General features: G+C 50.0%; 1 protein-coding gene across 6 annotated transcripts in view; it reads right to left on the reverse strand.

The window, feature by feature from the left end:
• Positions 1–1,129: 1,129 nt before the first annotated feature.
• Positions 1,130–20,066, reverse strand: part of LOC141050243 (ceramide-1-phosphate transfer protein-like) — a 51,192-nt gene continuing 32,255 nt past the window's right edge. For 3 of the 6 annotated variants that reach the window (XM_073547113.1, XM_073547111.1, XM_073547115.1), the window contains exons 3-4: positions 3,346–3,530; positions 1,130–2,689 (exon numbers count right to left, since the gene is read on the reverse strand). In XM_073547113.1, the coding sequence (XP_073403214.1) occupies positions 2,164–2,689; positions 3,346–3,530 (711 nt within the window). In that variant the 3' untranslated portion in view covers positions 1,130–2,163. Of the gene's footprint in view, positions 2,690–3,345; positions 3,534–20,066 lie in introns of all 6 variants that reach the window. The other 3 variants (XM_073547110.1, XM_073547109.1, XM_073547114.1) reach the window with 1 other exon arrangement.

The raw sequence follows: 20,066 nt of genomic DNA on the forward strand, positions 1-20,066 counted from the left end.
TCTCGGTATAGTGGGGGGTGACTGGCACTTCTTGGTACAGTGGGGGATGATTGGCACGTGTCAGTATAGTGGGGGTTGATGTGCCGGTATAATGGTGGGTGATTGGCACGTCTCGGTATAGTGGAGGGTGACTGGCATGTGTCAGTAGAGTGGGGGGTGATTTGCACGTGTCAGTATAGTGGGGGGGGTGATTGGCATGTGTCGGTATAATGGGGGGTGATTGGCACGTCCTGGTATAATAGGGGATGATGTGTCGGTATAGTGGGGGGTGACTCGCACGTGTCAGTGTAGTGGGGGTTGATGTGTCGGTATAATGGGGGGTGACTGGCACGTGTCATTATAGTGGGGGCTGATGTGCCGGTCTGCGGGGATCCTGTTTCGCTCGCTCAGTGCTTCCTGGGACGTCCTGGCTGCGGACCCTCGGATCATGCTGCTGGATAAGCCCTGGTTATAAATAGAGAGTAAACAGGGCGAGCACAGGACACGATGTGACCGTGGACCGGGGCAGAACGCTGTGGGGACTCCTAGTACAAGACGTGTGAAGATTGGGGAATAGGAGGGGTGCGCGGACCACGGCCGCTCTATACTGCACTGATACATTGTGACAAACCCTCTGCTGTGCTGGACGGTTAGCTCAACCTTCACACTTGGGTTCAGCCTCCAGAACGTCTCCATTCACTGTGAGCATGCAGAGATATCGACAGTGAGTCCACTTTAATGTCAGCGGAGGCTTCTTTATCTGTGGATTAAGCTTTATTCCTATAAAACTGGACGACGCATCACATGACCTTCATGTATAGCCAGCAGGGGGCGCTATGGCTTCTTCACACGGAGTTGTGCTGAAATAAACTGTGCTGCTGTTGGCTAGACCCCTTACACGAAAGCTCAGTGACATGTTCTGCTCATTTAGGACTGGTCATATACGGTACTCTGTTGCTCCCTGTTATCAGCCATTTTTCAGACTGGTGGCAGACTGACAGTAGGACTAGTCAATATAGTTTATTGCTCCCTGTTATCAGCCATTTGTTGGCCTATTGAATACATTCTGTCGTATATGTGACTGATATCGGCCGCCCCTCTTATAATGCCATTGCATTATTATATAATGGCCCCATGGAAAGGAAGCCAGTCTCATCACTGCACTTTTATTCTGTGGACTCATGGGCAGATACATAGTGACCCCATAACAACATCATATGGGACCCCCATCCCTGGTGATGGTTTATGCCACCAAGCCAGGCAGTGTAGCATCAAACCCATCTCTTGTAGAAGATAGTGGAATTTAGGCTCTATAGATACCAGTATCTCGTAGAGTAGAGCCACTCTTCCAAAATGTCAAGAAGACTACTAGAGTAAGAGAAGACCTCTCGGATTCACAGAAGAGATGGCAAATCTTTGCAATACCTCCCAGAAACATGGGCTCATGGAAGGTTTCTTGTGCATGACACCAATCCATCCTGAGATTCACAGAGTGGGTTATGGGGTGTGGATGGTAGGACCATCAGCTACATAAGATGGCAAATCTGGTTTATTTACTTTAGAGTCTCCTGCCTGGAGACTTCCCCCATTAAAACCATCATGTCCATGGAGTTTTACCACATTCATTGGATAGAATGAGGGTGAAGAACCATAGATCCCATGAACAGGAGTATCCAGCCCTCCAACGTCACCATCATCTACAGTGAGGCAAGGACAGTAACCCCAGCCCCCCAATCAATATAATGGAGACTGAGTGAGCTTACACCTCTTGCATGGAAACCCACCTCACCGTTCATAACCATAATCAGGGTACTAGATCCCGTGATTGGATGTTGATCCATGGAACTGATCTGTTTGCCCTGTGAAGATGCGAAAAGGACTTTTTTTCTTAGTATGGAGCAATCAGCTTCTACCTTTTGCGGGTTTTGCCTTTCTCTAGATCATTAGGTTATAGTTTGAGCTCGACAGACTTATATTTACTTTCAACCTGAAAAACTAGGCAACTTTGCGATGTGTCCAAAGAAGAAACCATCAACCATCTTAATCTACATGTTGGATGGGCTCATCACCTGTACTGGAGCCCCTTAAGTCTACATACTGCTGAGTCAAATCAAAGGTGTCAACATGTCTGTCATCTTCCAGATATTCATCTTTTCCTCTAAGAGTCTGGCTATTGACCTTCTCTCAAGGTAGATCCAACATGTGGTTTTCTGTATACAGTTCTTGAGTAAGGTTGTAGACCTTCACAATAGCATCTACAGTGGTCAGGAGGACTACTCTCGCTTCCGTATAGTCCCGCACACAGACCACCTTATACATTTCTTCTATAGGAGGAAGAGCCAGGAAAGCCACCTCAGCCACCTGCCGGATGAACCAGCTGTGATGGTGGGCCAGGGTTTTGTGGTAGGCCTCGGCACACATTTCAGAGGTTTTGTCTTCACCAGGATTGGTGCCGAGATTGTAAAGGAAAACCTCCAACCACTTCAGGGCTCGGTGCAAGCGTAACAGCGTCCGACAACCAGAAGGAACCCTGTTGGGAGGAAGTTCTTTGAAGTTAACCACACCGTTCTCCAGCTCATATGTTATCATGGACCTGATGGTCCTGTAGCTTTTCCCGTTCTCTCCATTTAGGTAGTTTTGGAGGATGTTTATTTTCGTGAACGTTTCATGAGATATAAAGCTGAAGACGGTCCCCATAGAATCCATGAACCTGAAGGACAGAATGAAAAGTGGCAGATTATAATTCATACAGGAGGTGCAGAAGACTCAGAACTCCTCGCGTCTGTATCACCCTGCAGGGGGAGGAGACTCAAAACTTCTATCTGTATCACCCTGCAGGGGGAGGAGTCTCATAACTCCTCCTATCTGTATCACACAGCAGGGCAGAAGTCTCAGAACTCCTCCCATCGGTATCACCCTGCGGGGGAGGAGACATAACTCCTATCTGTATCACTGCAGGAGGAGACTCCTAGCTCCTCCTATCTATATCACCCTGAAGGGAAAAGAGACTCATAGCTCCTCCTATCTGCATCACCCTGCAGGGGGAGGAGACTCACAGCTCCTCCTATCTGTATCACCCTGCAAGAGGAGGAGACTCACAGCTCCTCCTATCTGTATCACCTTACAGGGGGAGAAGACTCAGCTCCTTCTGTCTTGATCACCCTGCAGGGGGAGGAGACACAGATCACTTTTTTAGAAGTTTTACATAAACCTCAAACCTTGCTGAAGGTGAGAAACACAAATTGTGGTTTCATGAAACCTGGGACTGTTTGCAGTTCTACTCCTAGCTTCTTCTGTGTGTCACCGCACAGGAGGAGGGCTACACTCATAACTCCCATATTTCCAAGGACAAGAGGGTAAACTCACTTTATCAGCTCCCTCCAAGCTTCTAAGTAATGCTCCAGTAGAATCTCTTGCTCGATGATTGCACAGGAGTGAAATGATTGCAGCATTTTTCCTATTTGAAAATTCTTCCCTTTGCAGTTTTTCAGTGAACTCTCAACTACCTGCAGGTAGGAGGCATCATCCTTCAGGGCGCCGGCGCCCCCTGCCTGCTGGGAGAGATCACACAATGAAGGAATTATCTGTATCACGATATACAAGAAGATATAGACGTGATATCAGCAGTACATCTGTAATTATAGAGTGGCTTGCAAAAGTATTCACCCCTTGGCTTTTTACCTATTTTGTTACATTACAACCTGTGTGTAAATATTTTTGGAATTCGATTTATGTGTGATGAATTAGGAAATGTGAAGTGAGAAAAATATAGGCATAAATTATAAATAAATTTATGGGATCAAATAACTAAAAATTGGCATGCGCATATGTATTCACCCCTTTTGCTATGAAGCCCCTAAAATTTTCTGGCGCAAGCAATCAATTCCCTTCATAAGTCACACGCTTAGGCCTCTTTCAGACATCCGGTGTCAGGGGTCCGGCTGCCTGCGGCGAATAGCCGGGCCGCCGGATCCGGCCTGCAGCCGTGACACCGGATGTACATGCGGCCCCTGATGCGGCTTGGAGGACATTTAAAGGAGCCGCAGCACCGGGGGTCGAGAGAGCCAGCCGGAGAGAGATCGGGAGGCGAGAGAGCAGCCAGAGAGACAGCGGGGGACAAGAGAGCAGCCAAAGAGACAGCGGGGGACGAGAGAGCAGCCAAAGAGAGAGCGGGGGACCAGAGAACAGCCGAAGAGAGAGCGGGGGACGAGAGAGCAGCCAGAGAGACAGCGGGGGACGAGAGAGCAGCCAGAGAGACAGAGGGGGACGAGAGAGCCAGCCAAAGAAAGGTATGGAGCGTATGGAGAGAGAGAGAGAGAGAGAGAAGGGGAGGGGGAGAGAGAGAGAGAGATGCGCGCCGGGCACTTGTGGGGTTAAAACTCATAGTGCCCGGGCATGCGCAGTTGAAAAAGCCGGTGCGGCGCTGCAAAAAAACGTTGCAGCCAACGTTTTTTTGCAGACGCCGGACGGCGCATGTTTGCCGTATCCGGCAAAACCCGGAGGCGCCGCATGTCCATCCGGCATGATGCGGCGATCATTACATTCTATGTGAAAAAACCGGATCCAATTCCGGATCCGGTTTACACAAATTTCGCCGCATCATGCCGGATTTAAAAAAACGGATGTGTGAAAGTAGCCTTAGGCCTCTTTCACACATCAGGTTTTCGCCGTCAGGCGCGATCCGGCGCTTTTGACAGAAACCGGATCCGGCAAAATGCAATGCCGGATCCGGTTTCCCCCCCATTGACTTGCATTTGCGCCGGATCGCCATGCGTTTCATCCGGTTTTCGCCGGATCCGGCAATGTGTCGCGATCCGGCGTCTGGAAAAAACGGCTACTGTAACGTTTTTTGTCTCCGGCGAAAAAGCCGGACACGCCGGATCCGGCGCGTCCGGCTTTTTCACACAATGAAAGCCTATGAGCGCCGCAATGCGCCGGATCCGGTTTTTTGGTCTGAGCATGCTCAGTAGCTCTGCCCACAGGAGATATATAAAAGCAAGACAGTGGGACCCACAGCCACACCCAACATGCCACCCAAGCCAAGAACCAGGAGCAGGAGAAGGCAGCAGACATCTGCAGCAGCAGCACCATCAGCACCACCCCAAATGGAGCAGCAAATGGAACATGCTGAGGAGGGGAGGCCAGCAGCAGATGAGAGACGGTAATTATCAAATCCCCCATTCCTCCAAACTAGGGCCATGGAATATCAAGATATTCATTGGCCCTTTGTTTCTCTTATTCAACAGCTGCCAAAGAGATGCAGCAGCAGCAGCAGAAATGGCATCACTGGCAGCAGCAATACCCACAGCCATGGAGTCTGGCCATCAACAGGACAGCACATCTTCTTCTGGGAGCCCTCCCTCGCATCGTCAGCGTTTGACGGTAAGTTTTTATTTCCAAAATCCATCATCTCTGTAATATATGTCTATTCATTGCCTTTTATTTCAAAACAGGAATCACAAGATGAAGAGGAGCTCCCAGAAGAAGAAGGAAGGGGTGGACAGACACTTGGAGTGGGCTCACAATTGGTAAGTTTTTTGCATCAAACGCAGAAACACAACATCACACTACACACAACACATAGAAAACAATGTTCTGCAGACCACACACAGCAAACAAATGCCTACATCCAAAGACATAACATTTTTTGTTTTCTTCTCTAGTCTTCCCAATCTGGTGCTCGGCCAAGAGGTCCTCGCAGTGCCTCCCAGGGTCGTCGGCGACAGCAACGCGGCGGTCACCAGCGTGTAAGTATAAATATTTTTGCTTTGTTTTTTTGCACTTTTTATTTCATTTCTTTTGTGGAGGCTAATTATGTTATTTTTGTCTTTTTCTTTAACAGCCTTCACAGCGTGCTCCCGACTCTGACGGTGAGGATGGAGGGATTGATGTGGACCGCCTCATCGATCTCGTCAGAGAAAGGGAGCCGCTCTGGAATATGGCTGACCGCCGCCACGCTGACCTTATCGTTACCCGACGACTCTGGGAGGAAATCTGTTCGCTCCTTGTGGGCCGCTGGGAGGACCTCGATGTTCGGGCCCAGATTAAAGAGCGTAAGTATATACAGTACCGGTTGCTTGATGTAAACCAGTGTTTCCCGAACTCCAGTCCTCGTGGTCCCCACGGATCATGTGTTCAGGATTTCTATTTACTATGGAAATCCAGAAAACATGACCCCTGGGGACCATGAGGACTGGAGTTTGTGAAACACTGATGTTTTATACTAACCACTTTGTCCTTTCTCGTTTCAGGGAACAGAATTGTGAATCGGTGGCGGTCTGTGAGGGATCGTTTCAAGAAGGAGTTCAATAAAGAGATGCGGGCCCCGAGTGGATCTGGAGGACGCAGGAGCAAGTACAAGTACGCACAAGCCCTGTCGTTCCTCCGGGAAACAATGGTCACCAGAAGGTAAATATTACACACCACATGTGAAAAAAATGTTAGATGTAACTTTTTTTTTTCAGCCAGGGCCATACCATGTCAGTATTTTAATTGTTTTTTTTTCTCTTTATTCCACAGCACGGTGAGCAGCACTCGGGAGCCTGCACGATTGGACCCTTCTGAGGCGATCCCTGAGGAGACCGGCACCGAGGGACACTTCGACCACCCCGGTACATCTGCACCTTCCCAGCCTTCCCACACATTTGACCCATCTGTCCCATCCAGCAGCACAGGAGCATCGTGGCCGCCTACATTACATGAAGCTGCTGGTGAGGGGATCGCTTTCCCTTTACCCCACCCTTCTGCCCCTGCCGCCTCTAGTACACCTGCGGGTACTGGGCGGCAGCGGCAGAGGGGTCAGGAAAAGAGTTATGCGCAAGAGTTCTTGCATCTGAATGCATCTTTCCAGAACTGTCTAAAAGTCTTGTCAGAGCAAATCTCCGCAGGCTTTCAGCAGATCAACTCCAGCATTCTGGAGGTGAAGACACTTCTGCAAACCATGCATTCAGAAGCAAGATCTTCGCCAAACCACACCTTTTTCAGGTCTGTTGTGGAGCGCATGGCAACACTATCTCCTACCCAGCAGATGCATGTAATGCATTCGTGCCACGGTGCTCTACAGCAGGTTACCTCCCAACCTCCACCTCCCACCACTGTAGTTCCTCCACCTGCACCCCCTCCAGCCACTTTCCATCCTCCCCCTCCTATTACATCTGCACCCCCTCCAGCCACTTTCCATCCTCCCCCTCCTATTACATCTGCACCCCCTCCAGCCACTTTCCATCCTCCCCCTCCTATTACATACCAGCAACCTCACCAGTACCAGCAACCTCCCCAGTACCAGACATCTCCCCACTTCCAGCAACCTGCCCCGTACCAAACTCCTTCCCCGTACCAAACTCCTTCCCCATACAACTTTCCATCAACATCATCTGCTCCTACAGTCCCTGCCCAACCCTCCACTCCACCGCCCACCACCTCTTCTGCCTCCAACATGTCCACCCATTCTGTAGCTTTTTCCACACCTTCACCTCTAACTGTTCCTTCCCCACCACGATCCCAGTCCTCTCTCCACACACCCAGTGTCGAAGTGTCCCGCAGCCCCTCCAGCAGTATTTCCACCCCACACTACACAGATTTGTAATGTGTGTTTTTTAATAAAAATGCCCATTGGGTTTAAAACCTTTATTAAAAAAGTTTTTTGCACTTTAAAAACATTTTACAAAAAAAAAAATTTTTAAATAAAAGTTAAATTATCGTTTCACAATGGTTGTCTGTCTTTTCTTTCTGCGGCGAACTAGGTTTAAAAAAAAGGTTAAATACAGGGTATTTCAAAGGTAAAAAGGTATTCAAAACCAGGTATATAACTGTGGGTAAATTTTAGCTTTTTGCCACAGTTGTGTTCCTGGTTGTGTTTGAAGCAAAGTATTTCACCTAAAAAGTTGTGTTTATTGTTGGTGATTTCCTAACAATGTACACAACTTTTGTTAAAAGGTGAAATACTTTGCATAAAACACAACCAGGTACACACCTGTGGCCTAAAGCTAAAAATAGTAAGACCATGACAAGATAGCCAACTTTGGTTGGCAAAGGTATATACTGTTGGTCCAGAAGGTACACAAGTTTAGGGCACAAATCTTTCACACTCTGTCATCCTGCCAGTGTACTCTGCCTTGAGGGTCAATTTTAAAAACCGGATCCGGCGTAATCCGTCGAAAACAGATAGAAAAACGGATGAACCGGATGAGACGGATCCGGTTTTGTCTGTCAAGAACAAGACGGACCCGGCAGAAAACCGGATCCGGCACATCAGGTTTTACAAAACAATTGCCGGATCCGGCATTCCGGCACGACGCCGGATCGCGCCTGACGCCGAAAACCTGATGTGTGAAAGTAGCCTTAGTGAAAGGAAGTCCCCCTGTGTGCAGCTACTTTCACAATACCGTTTTTTTGCGCTGAGCTTCGTGCGCAATAGAAACGCATGCAAAAACCGCATCATGCGTTTTGCATGCGTTTGCGTTTTTTAGGCGCATGCGTTTTAACCAGTTTCTAGCCATGTTAACTCTTAAAACGCATGCGTTTTGTAATGCCTATGTTCCCATAGACTGTAATGCGTTATTTTGTCGCATTCTGTGCGCATGCGTTTTTTTATGCCTTTGGACGGACCCAAAAATGCAACAGGTTGCGTCTGGCGCGCCTAGGAGCACACATTAAAAAACGCCTGTGCATGAAAACGCATATGAACGCATGCAAACGCTAGACCATGCGCACGCATGTTAAACATAGGTGCGCATGACGCACACGATGCGCTGCGCTAAAAAACGCTAATGTGAATCCAGCCTTAGTGTCACATTTCTGAAAGATCACAGGGGCTACAATACCATTAAGCAGGAGGCACCACTAACCAAACAACACCATGAAGACCCAGGAGATCGCCAATCAAGTCAGGGACAAAGTTGCTGAGAAGTAAAAGTGAAGGTTGGGTTATGAAAATGTGATCCCCCGGAGCACCATCAAATCCATTATCATCAAATGGAAAGATTATGATACCAGAACAAACCTGCCAAGAGAGGGCCAACCACCAAAAGTCTCAGCACAGGCAATCAATCAGAGAGGCAGTATAGAGACCAATGGTAACCCTGAAGGAATTGCAGAGTTCCCAAGCAGAGACCGGAGTATCTGTCCATACAACCACAATAAGCCGTAAACTCCGTAGAGGTGGCCTTTGTGGAAGAGTGGGCAGAAAAAAACCCTTTACTTGCACACAAAAATTGTAAGGCTTGTTTTGAGTTTGCCAAAAGACATGTTAGAGACTCCCAAAATGTATGGAGGAAGGTTCTGTGGTCAAATGAGACCAAAATTGAACTTTGCTATGTCTGATGCCAAAATAACACAGCTTTCCACCCCAAGAACACCATCCCCACAGTAAAACATGGTGGTGGCAGCATCATACTGTGGGAAGGTGTTTTTGGCAGTAGGGACAAGGAAAAACGTCAGAGTCAAGGAGAGGATGGATGGTGCAACATACAGGGATGTTCTTGAGCAAAACCTACTTCAATCTGTCAGTGATTTGAGACTGGGATGGAGGTTCATCTTCCAACAAGACAATGACCCAAAGCTTACCGCTAAAGCAACACTCAAAGGGTTTAAGGGGAAATGTGTAAATTTTTTTTTAGAGTCAAAACCCAGACCTTAATCCAAATGAGAATCTGTGGTCAGACGTAAAGATCGCTGTTCACCTGAGGAAACCATGTAATGTGAAGGAGCTGGAGCAGTTTTGCCTTGAGGAACGGGCAAAACAATTCAGTGACAAGATGTGGAAAGCTGACAGAGAATTATTCAAAGCAACCTGCAGCTGTAATTGCTGGAAAAAGAGGCTCACACACATACACTATATACAGGAAGATGTGTAACGTCAACCAGCTGTAAATATACAGTGAGGTCCAGAAATATTTGGCCAGTGACCGTATCTTTGTGATTTCAGCTCTGCAGGCTGTTATTTTACTATTTTGTGTTTAAAATTAATCAAGATGCAATTGAAGTGGAGACTTTCAGGTTTTATTTAAAGGGGTTGAATAAAAACATACTGTCAAAAGTTTAGGAATTGCAGCCATTTTTCTACAAATCCTCCTCATTTCAGGGGCTCAAAAGTAATTGGACAAATTCACTTTACCATAAATAAAATGTTCATGTTTAACCCTTTGCAGAGAAGCCGGTGTGAGGCTTTGCTGCCTTTACTGCAGTCACTTCAGTTGTTTGTTTGTGGCTCTTTCTGCCTTCGGTTTTGTCTTCAGCATATGAAATGTGGCTCAATGGCGCTGAGATCTGGTGATGGTGCGGCCATTGCAGAATATTCCATTCCTTTTGCTTTCGCAGGATGTTTTAGGTCATTGTCCATCTGTCCTGTGAAGCGATGTCCAAGTCAACATTGCTACATTTGGTTGATTCTCAGCAGAAAGCATCACCCTGTACACACAGGATTCATCCGGCCACTTCTGTCTTCAGTCACATCATCAATAACCACTACTGACCCAGTGCCATTGGAAGCCATGCATCCCCGCACCGTCACATAGCCTCCACCATGTGTTACAGAGGATGTGCTGTGTCAGTGATCAGGAGCTGTGCCAAGGCAAGTCTTCTCCAAACCTTCTTCCCATCATTGTGGTACAGGTTGATCTTAGTTTCATCTGTCCAAAATACTTTTTTTTTGCAGAATCTACAGAATCTACCAAATTGTTAATTTGGCCTCTCCTGATATTTCTTCTGTTACTCTGATGGATTTCTTCTTTTCTTCAGCCTAATGATGTTCTCTTTCTCTTCCATTGACAGCTCCATGTTGTGGGTTCACAGCAACAGCTTCCAAATGCAAATGCCACACCTGGAATCAGCTCCAGACCTTTAACCTGCTTATTTGATGATGGATTAATAAGGGAATAGCCCATGCAGCCCACTAAAGAGCTTTTGAGATAATTGTCAAATTGCTTTTGGTCCCTTTAGAGGCAACTATAAAGAGGCAGAGATGTAATTCCTATACCCTTACTCCAATTAGGATGACAATACTTTCAAATTAACCCCTTCCCAAAATTTACAGTATATAAAAATATAAATATACAGTATATTGTACCCATAAATACATTTTTATGTAAAAAAACAAAAAAAAGACACATAAAATTTGGTCTGGATTGACTTGAACGTAAAAAATCTATATATATAAAATTGAATGTATGTGTATGTGTGTATCACCAATCAATCACGAAGCATCTTTCATTTCACCAGAGCTGTTTAAAAGAAGATGATCTGTGATTGGTTGCTATGAGCAACAGTTTTCCTTGCAACCAATCGCTAAGCATCTTTCATTTCACCAGAGCTGTTTAATAGATGAAAGCTGAGCTGTGATTGGTTGCTATTAGCAACAGTTTTCCCACTCCACGACAACACCTCAGCAGATACTGACCGGGTGGGAAAAGTCTAGCATCCCCGGAAACATAAGCTGCCCGCCATTGTCTGCCCCCCAGAAAGGAGCAGAGAGCACAAGACAGAAATGGATCACCCCCTCCCTGCCCATATCCCCATCACAAATCCTCCATCCCATAGGCACATCTTCCCTCTTAAAGGGATCTCCGGTATGAAAGTCAGGGCAATTCCACTCCGCACTCTGATTCTGACCCCAGGCCTCTCTTAAAGGGATCCCCGGTATGGAAGTCAGGGCAAATCCACTCGGCGCCCTGGTTCTGACCCCAGGCTGACGGGATGATGTGGGATATTAGGGGTAGTAGTCCGGTGTCTCTGGCTGACGGGATGATGTGGGATATTAGGGGTATTAGTCCGGTGGCTCTGGCTGACGGGATGATGTGGGATATTAGGGGTAGTAGTCCGGTGGCTCTGGCTGACGGGATGATGTGGGATATTAGGGATAGTAGTCCGGTGTCTCTGGCTGACGGGATGATGTGGGATATTAGGGGTAGTAGTCCGGTGGCTCTGGCTGACGGGATGATGTGGGATATTAGGGGTAGTAGTCCGGTGTCTCTGACTGACGGGATGATGTGGGATATTAGGGGTAGTAGTCCGGTGGCTTTGATGGGATGATGTGTGATATTAGGGGAAGTAGTCCAGTGGCTCTGACGGGATGATGCGGGATATTAGGGGATGTAGTCCGGTAACTCTGGCTGACGGGATGATGTGGGATATTAGGGGGAGTAGTCCGGTGGCTCTGGCTGACGCGATGATGTGGGGATATTAAGGGTAGTAGTCCGGTGGCTTCGACGGGATGATGTGGGATATTAGGGGTAGTAGCCCGGTGGCTCTGGCTGACGGGGTGATGTGGGATATTAGGGGTAGTAGTCCGGTGGCTTCGACTGGATGATGTGGGATATTAGGAGTAGTAGTCCGGTGGCTCTGACTGATGGGATGATGTGGGATATTAGGGGTAGTAGTCCGGTGGCTCTGGCTGACGGGATGATGTGGGATATTAGAGGTAGTAGTCCGGTAGCTCTGGCTGACGGGATGATGTGGGATATTAGGGGTAGTAGTCCGCTGGCTCTGGCTGATGGGATGATGTGGGATATTAGGGGTAGTAGTCCGCTGGCTCTGGCTGACGGGATGATGTGGGATATTCGGGGTAGTAGTCCGGTGGCTCTGGCTGATGGGATGATGTGGGATATTAGGGGTAGTAGTCCGCTGGCTCTGGCTGATGGGATGATGTGGGATATTAGGGGTAGTAGTCCGCTGGCTCTGGCTGACGGGATGATGTGGGATATTCGGGGTAGTAGTCCGGTGGCTCTGGCTGACGGGGTGATGTGGGATATTAGGGGTAGTAGTCCGGTGGCTTCGACGGGATGATGTGGGATATTAGGGGTAGTAGTCCGTTGGCTCTGGCTGACGGGGTGATGTGGGATATTAGGGGTAGTAGTCCGGTGGCTTCGACGGGATGATGTGGGATATTAGGGGTAGTAGTCCGTTGGCTCTGGCTGACGGGGTGATGTGGGATATTAGGGGTAGTAGTCCGGTGGCTTCGACGGGATGATGTGGGATATTAGGGGTAGTAGTCCGGTGGCTCTGGCTGACGGGGTGATGTGGGATATTAGGGGTAGTAGTCCGGTTGCTTCGACTGGATGATGTGGGATATTAGGGGTTGTAGTCCAGTGGCTCTGGCTGACGGGATGATGTGGGGATATTAAGGGTAGTAGTCCGGTGGCTTCGACGGGATGATGTGGGATATTAGGGGTAGTAGTCCGTTGGCTCTGGCTGACGGGGTGATGTGGGATATTAGAGGTAGTAGTCCGGTGGCTTCGACTGGATGATGTGGGATATTAGGGGTAGTAGTCCGGTGGCTCTGGCTGACGGGATGATGTGGGATATTAGGGGTAGTAGTCCGGTGGCTCTGGCTGACAGCATGATGTGGGATATTAGGAGTAGTAGTCCACTGGCTCTGGCTGACGGGATGATGTGGGATATTAGGGGTAGTAGTCCGGTGGCTCTGACGGGATGATGTGGGATATTAGGGGTAGTAGTCCGGTGGCTCTGGCTGACTGGATGATGTGGGATATTAGGGGAAGCAGTCCAGTGGCTCTGACAGGATGATGTGGGATATTAGGGGTAGTAGTCCGGTGGCTCTGGCTGAGGGGATGATGTGGGATATTAGTGGCAGTAGTCCGGTGTCTCTTACGGGATGATGTGGGATATTTGGGGTAGTAGTCCGGTGGCTCTGGCTGACGGGATGATGTGGGATATTAGGGGTAGTAGTCCGGTGGCTCTGGCTGATGGGATGATGTGGGATATTAGGGGTAGTAGTCCGGTGGCTGTGGCTGACGGGATGATGTGGGATATTACGGGTAGTAGTCCGGTGGCTCTGATGGGATGATGTGGGATATTAGGGGTAGTAGTTCGGTGGCTCTGGCAGACAGGATGATGTGGGATATTAGGGGTAGTAGTCCGGTAGCTCTGGCAGACGGGATGATGTGGGATATTAGGGGTAGTAGTCCGGTGGCTCTGGCTGATGGGATGATGTGTGATATTAGGGGTAGTAGTCCGGTAGCTCTGGCTGACGGGATGATGTGGGATATTAGGGGTAGTAGTCCGGCGGCTGTGACGGGATGATGTGGGATATTAGGGGTAGTAGTCCGGTGGCTCTGGCTGATGGGATGATGTGGGATATTAGGGGTAGTAGTCCGGTAGCTCTGGCTGACGGGATGATATGGGATATAAGGGTTAGTATTCCGGTGGCTCTGACGGAATGATGTGGGATATTCGGGGTAGTAGTCTGGTGGCTCTGACGGGATGATGTGTGAATATTATGGGTAGTAGTCCGGCGGCTGTGACAGAATGATGTGGGATATTAGGGGTAGTAGTCCTGTAGCTCTGGCTGACGGGATGATGTGGGATATTCGGGGTAGTAGTCCGGTGGCTCTGGCTGACGGGATGATGTGGGATATTCGGGGTAGTAGTCCGGTGGCTCTGGCTGATGGGATGATGTGGGATATCAGGGGTAGTAGTCCGGTGGCTCTGGCTGACAAGATAATGTGGGATATTAGGGGTAGTAGTCCGGTGGCTTTGATGGGATGATGTGTGATATTAGGGGAAGTAGTCCAGTGGCTCCGACGGGATGATGTGGGATATTAGGGGTTGCAGTCCGGTGGCTCTGACGGAATGATGTGGGATATTAGGGGTAGTAGTCTCGTGGCTCTGACGGGATGATGTGTGGATATTAGGGGTAGTAGTCCGGCGGCTGTGACGGAATGATGTGGGATATTAGGGGTAGTAGTCCGGTAGCACTGGCTGACGGGATGATGTGGGATATTCGGGGTAGTAGTCCGGTGGCTCTGGCTGACGGGATGATGTGGGATATTCGGGGTAGTAGTCCAGTGGCTCTGGCTGACGGGTTGATGTGGGATATTCGGGGTAGTAGTCCGGTGGCTCTGGCTGACGGGATGAAGTGGGATATTAGTAGTAGTAGTCCGGTGGCTCTGGCTGACGAGATGATGTGGGATATTAGGGGTAGTAGTCCGGTGGCTCTGACGGTATGATGCGGGATATTAGGGGTTGTAGTCCGGTGGCTCTGGCTGACGGGATGATGTGGGGATATTAGGGGTTGTAGTCCGGTAACTCTGGCTGACGAGATGATGTGGGATATTAGGGGTAGTAGTCCAGTGGCTCTGGCTGACGGGATGATGTGGGATATTAGGGGTTGTAGTCCGGTAACTCTGGCTGACGGGATGATGTGGGATATTAGGGGTAGTAGTCCGGTGGCACTGGCTGACGGAATGATGTGGGATATTGGGGGTAGTAGTCCGGTGGCTCTGGCTGAGGGGATGATGTGGGATATTAGGGATAGTAGTCCGGTGGCTTTGATGGGATGATGTTGGATATTAGGGGTAGTAGTCCGGTGGCTGTGACGGGATGATGTGGGATATTAGGGGTAGTAGTTCGGTGGCTCTGGCTGATGGGATGATGTGGGATATTAGGGGTAGTAGTCCGGTAGCTCTGGCTGACGGGATGATATGGGATATAAGGGTTAGTATTCCGGTGGCTCTGACGGAATGATGTGGGATATTCGGGGTAGTAGTCTGGTGGCTCTGACGGGATGATGTGTGAATATTATGGGTAGTAGTCCGGCGGCTGTGACAGAATGATGTGGGATATTAGGGGTAGTAGTCCTGTAGCTCTGGCTGACGGGATGATGTGGGATATTCGGGGTAGTAGTCCGGTGGCTCTGGCTGACGGGATGATGTGGGATATTCGGGGTAGTAGTCCGGTGGCTCTGGCTGATGGGATGATGTGGGATATCAGGGGTAGTAGTCCGGTGGCTCTGGCTGACGAGATAATGTGGGATATTAGGGGTAGTAGTCCGGTGGCTCCGACGGGATGATGTGGGATATTAGGGGTTGCAGTCCGGTGGCTCTGACGGAATGATGTGGGATATTAGGGGTAGTAGTCTCGTGGCTCTGACGGGATGATGTGTGGATATTAGGGGTAGTAGTCCGGCGGCTGTGACGGAATGATGTGGGATATTAGGGGTAGTAGTCCGGTGGCTCTGGCTGACGGGATGATGTGGAATATTCGGGGTAGTAGTCCAGTGGCTCTGGCTGACGGGATGATGTGGGATATTCGGGGTAGTAGTCCGGTGGCTCTGGCTGACGGGATGAAGTGGGATATTAGTGGTAGTAGTCCGGTGGCTCTGGCTGACGAGATGATGTGGGATATTAGGGGTAGTAGTCCGGTGGCTCTGACGGGATGATGCGGGATATTAGGGGTTGTAGTCCGGTGGCTCTGGCTGACGGGATGATGTGGGGATATTAAGGGTAGTAGTCCGGTGGCTTCGACGGGATGATGTGGGATATTAGGGGTTGTAGCCCGGTGGCTCTGGCTGACGGGGTGATGTGGGATATTAGGGGTAGTAGTCCGGTGGCTTTGATGGGATGATGTGTGATATTAGGGGAAGTAGTCCAGTGGCTCTGACGGGATGATGCGGGATATTAGGGGTTGTAGTCCGGTGGCTCTGACGGAATGATGTGGGATATTAGGGGTAGTAGTCCGGCGGCTGTGACAGAATGATGTGGGATATTAGGGGTTGTAGTCCTGTAGCTCTGGCTAACGGGATGATGTGGGATATTCGGGGTAGTAGTCCGGTGGCTCTGGCTGACGGGATGATGTGGGATATTCGGGGTAGTAGTCCGGTGGCTCTGGCTGACGAGATGATGTGGGATATTAGGGGTAGTAGTCCGGTGGCTTTGATGGGATGATGTGTGATATTAGGGGAAGTAGTCCAGTGGCTCTGACGGGATGATGCGGGATATTAGGGGATGTAGTCCGGTAACTCTGGCTGACGGGATGATGTGGGATATTAGGGGGAGTAGTCCGGTGGCTCTGGCTGACGGGATGATGTGGGGATATTAAGGGTAGTAGTCCGGTGGCTTCGACGGGATGATGTGGGATATTAGGGGTAGTAGCCCGGTGGCTCTGGCTGACGGGGTGATGTGGGATATTAGGAGTTGTAGTCCGGTGGCTTCGACTGGATGATGTGGGATATTAGGAGTAGTAGTCCGGTGGCTCTGACTGACGGGATGATGTGGGATATTTGGGGTTGTAGTCCGGTGGCTCTGGCTGAGGGGATGATGTGGGATATTAGAGGTAGTAGTCCGGTAGCTCTGGTTGATGGGATGATGTGGGATATTAGGGGTAGTAGTCCGCTGGCTCTGGCTGATGGGATGATGTGGGATATTAGATGTAGTAGTCCGCTGGCTCTGGTTGACGGGATGATGTGGGATATTAGGGGTAGTAGTCCGGTGGCTCTGGCTGATGGGATGATGTGGGGATATTAAGGGTATTAGTCCGGTGGCTTCGACGGGATGATGTGGGATATTAGGGGTAGTAGTCCGTTGGCTCTGGCTGACGGGGTGATGTGGGATATTAGAGGTAGTAGTCCGGTGGCTCTGGCTGACAGGATGATGTGGGATATTAGGAGTAGTAGTCCGGTGGCTCTGACGGGATGATGTGGGATATTAGGGGTAGGAGTCCGGTAGCTCTGGTTGACGGGATGATGTGGGATATTAGGGGTAGTAGTCCGCTGGCTCTGGCTGATGGGATGATGTGGGATATTAGATGTAGTAGTCCGCTGGCTCTGGTTGACGGGATGATGTGGGATATTAGGGGTAGTAGTCCGGTGGCTCTGGCTGATGGGATGATGTGGGGATATTAAGGGTAGTAGTCCGGTGGCTTCGACGGGATGATGTGGGATATTAGGGGTTGTAGTCCGGTGGCTCTGGCTGACGGGATGATGTGGGGATATTAAGGGTATTAGTCCGGTGGCTTCGACGGGATGATGTGGGATATTAGGGGTAGTAGTCCGTTGGCTCTGGCTGACGGGGTGATGTGGGATATTAGAGGTAGTAGTCCGGTGGCTCTGGCTGACAGGATGATGTGGGATATTAGGGGAAGCAGTCCAGTGGCTCTGACGGGATGATGTGGGATATTAGGGGTAGGAGTCCGGTGGCTCTGGCTGACAGGATGATGTGGGATATTAGGAGTAGTAGTCCGGTGGCTCTGGCTGACAGGATGATGTGGGATATTAGGGGTAGTAGTCCGGTGGCTCTGGCTGACAGGATGATGTGGGATATTAGGGGAAGCAGTCCAGTGGCTCTGACGGGATGATGTGGGATATTAGGGGTAGGAGTCCGGTGGCTCTGGCTGACAGGATGATGTGGGATATTAGGAGTAGTAGTCCGGTGGCTCTGGCTGACAGGATGATGTGGGATATTAGGGGTAGGAGTCCGGTGGCTCTGGCTGACGGGATGATGTGGGATATTAGGGGTAGTAGTCCGGTGGCTCTGGCTGACAGGATGATGTGGGATATTAGGAGTAGTAGTCCACTGGCTCTGGCTGACGGGATGATGTGGGATATTAGGGGTAGTAGTCCGGTGGCTCTGACGGGATGATGTGGGTTATTAGGGTTAGTAGTCCGGTGGCTCCGGCTGACGGGATGATGTGGGATATTAGGGGTAGTAGTCCGGTGGCTCTGACAGGATGATGTGGGATATTAGGGGTAGTAGACCGGTGGCTCCGGCTGACGGGATGATGTGGGATATTAGGGGAAGCAGTCCAGTGGCTCTGACGGGATGATGTGGGATATTTGGGGTAGTAGTCCGGTGGCTCTGGCTGACGGGATGATGTGGGATATTAGGGGTAGTAGTCCGGTGGCTCTGGCTGATGGGATGATGTGGGATATTAGGGGTAGTAGTCCGGTGGCTCTGGCTGACGGGATGATGTGGGATATTAGTGGTAGTAGTCCGGTGGCTCTGGCTGACGGGATGATGTGGGATATTAAGGGTAGTAGTCCTGTGGCTCTGGCAGACAGGATGATGTGGGATATTAGGGGTAGTAGTCCGGTAGCTCTGGCAGACGGGATGATGTGGGATATTAGTGGTAGTAGTCCGCTGGCTCTGGCTGACGGGATGATGTGGGATATTAGGGGTAGTAGTCCGGTAGCTCTGGCTGACGGGATGATGTGGGATATTAGGGGTAGTAGTCCGGTGGCTCCGGCTGACGGGATGATGTGGGATATTAGGGGTAGTAGTCCGGTGGCTCTGACAGGATGATGTGGGATATTAGGGGTAGTAGACCGGTGGCTCCGGCTGACGGGATGATGTGGGATATTAGGGGAAGCAGTCCAGTGGCTCTGACGGGATGATGTGGGATATTTGGGGTAGTAGTCCGGTGGCTCTGGCTGACGGGATGATGTGGGATATTAGGGGTAGTAGTCCGGTGGCTCTGGCTGATGGGATGATGTGGGATATTAGGGGTAGTAGTCCGGTGGCTCTGGCTGACGGGATGATGTGGGATATTAGTGGTAGTAGTCCGGTGGCTCTGGCTGACGGGATGATGTGGGATATTAAGGGTAGTAGTCCTGTGGCTCTGGCAGACAGGATGATGTGGGATATTAGGGGTAGTAGTCCGGTAGCTCTGGCAGACGGGATGATGTGGGATATTAGTGGTAGTAGTCCGCTGGCTCTGGCTGACGGGATGATGTGGGATATTAGGGGTAGTAGTCCGGTAGCTCTGGCAGACGGGATGATGTGGGATATTAGTGGTAGTAGTCCAGTGGCTCTGGCTGATGGGATGATGTGGGATATTAGGGGTAGTAGTCCGCTGGCTCTGGCTGATGAGATGATGTGGGATATTAGGGGTAGTAGTCCGGTAGCTCTGGCAGACGGGATGATGTGGGATATTAGGGGTAGTAGTCCGGTAGCTCTGGCTGACGGGATGATGTGGGATATTAGGGGTTGTAGTCCGGTAACTCTGGCTGACGGGATGATGTGGGATATTAGGGGTAGTAGTCCAGTGGCTCTGGCTGACGGGATGATGTGGGATATTAGGGGTTGTAGTCCGGTAACTCTGGCTGACGGGATGATGTGGGATATTAGGGGTAGTAGTCCGGTGGCTCTGGCTGAGGGGATGATGTGGGATATTAGGGGTAGTAGTCCGGCGGCTGTGACGGGATGATGTGGGATATTAGGGGTTGTAGTCCGGTAACTGGCTGACGGGATGATGTGGGATATTAGGGGTAGTAGTCCGGTGGCTCTGGCTGATGGGATGATGTGGGATATTCGGGGTAGTAGTCCGGTGACTCTGGCTGACGGGATGATGTGGGATAT

Source organism: Dendrobates tinctorius, unplaced genomic scaffold (genome assembly GCF_039654945.1).
Source record: "Dendrobates tinctorius isolate UK_male_01 unplaced genomic scaffold, ASM3965494v1 ptg000151l, whole genome shotgun sequence".
Lineage (NCBI taxonomy): Eukaryota > Metazoa > Chordata > Amphibia > Anura > Dendrobatidae > Dendrobates > Dendrobates tinctorius.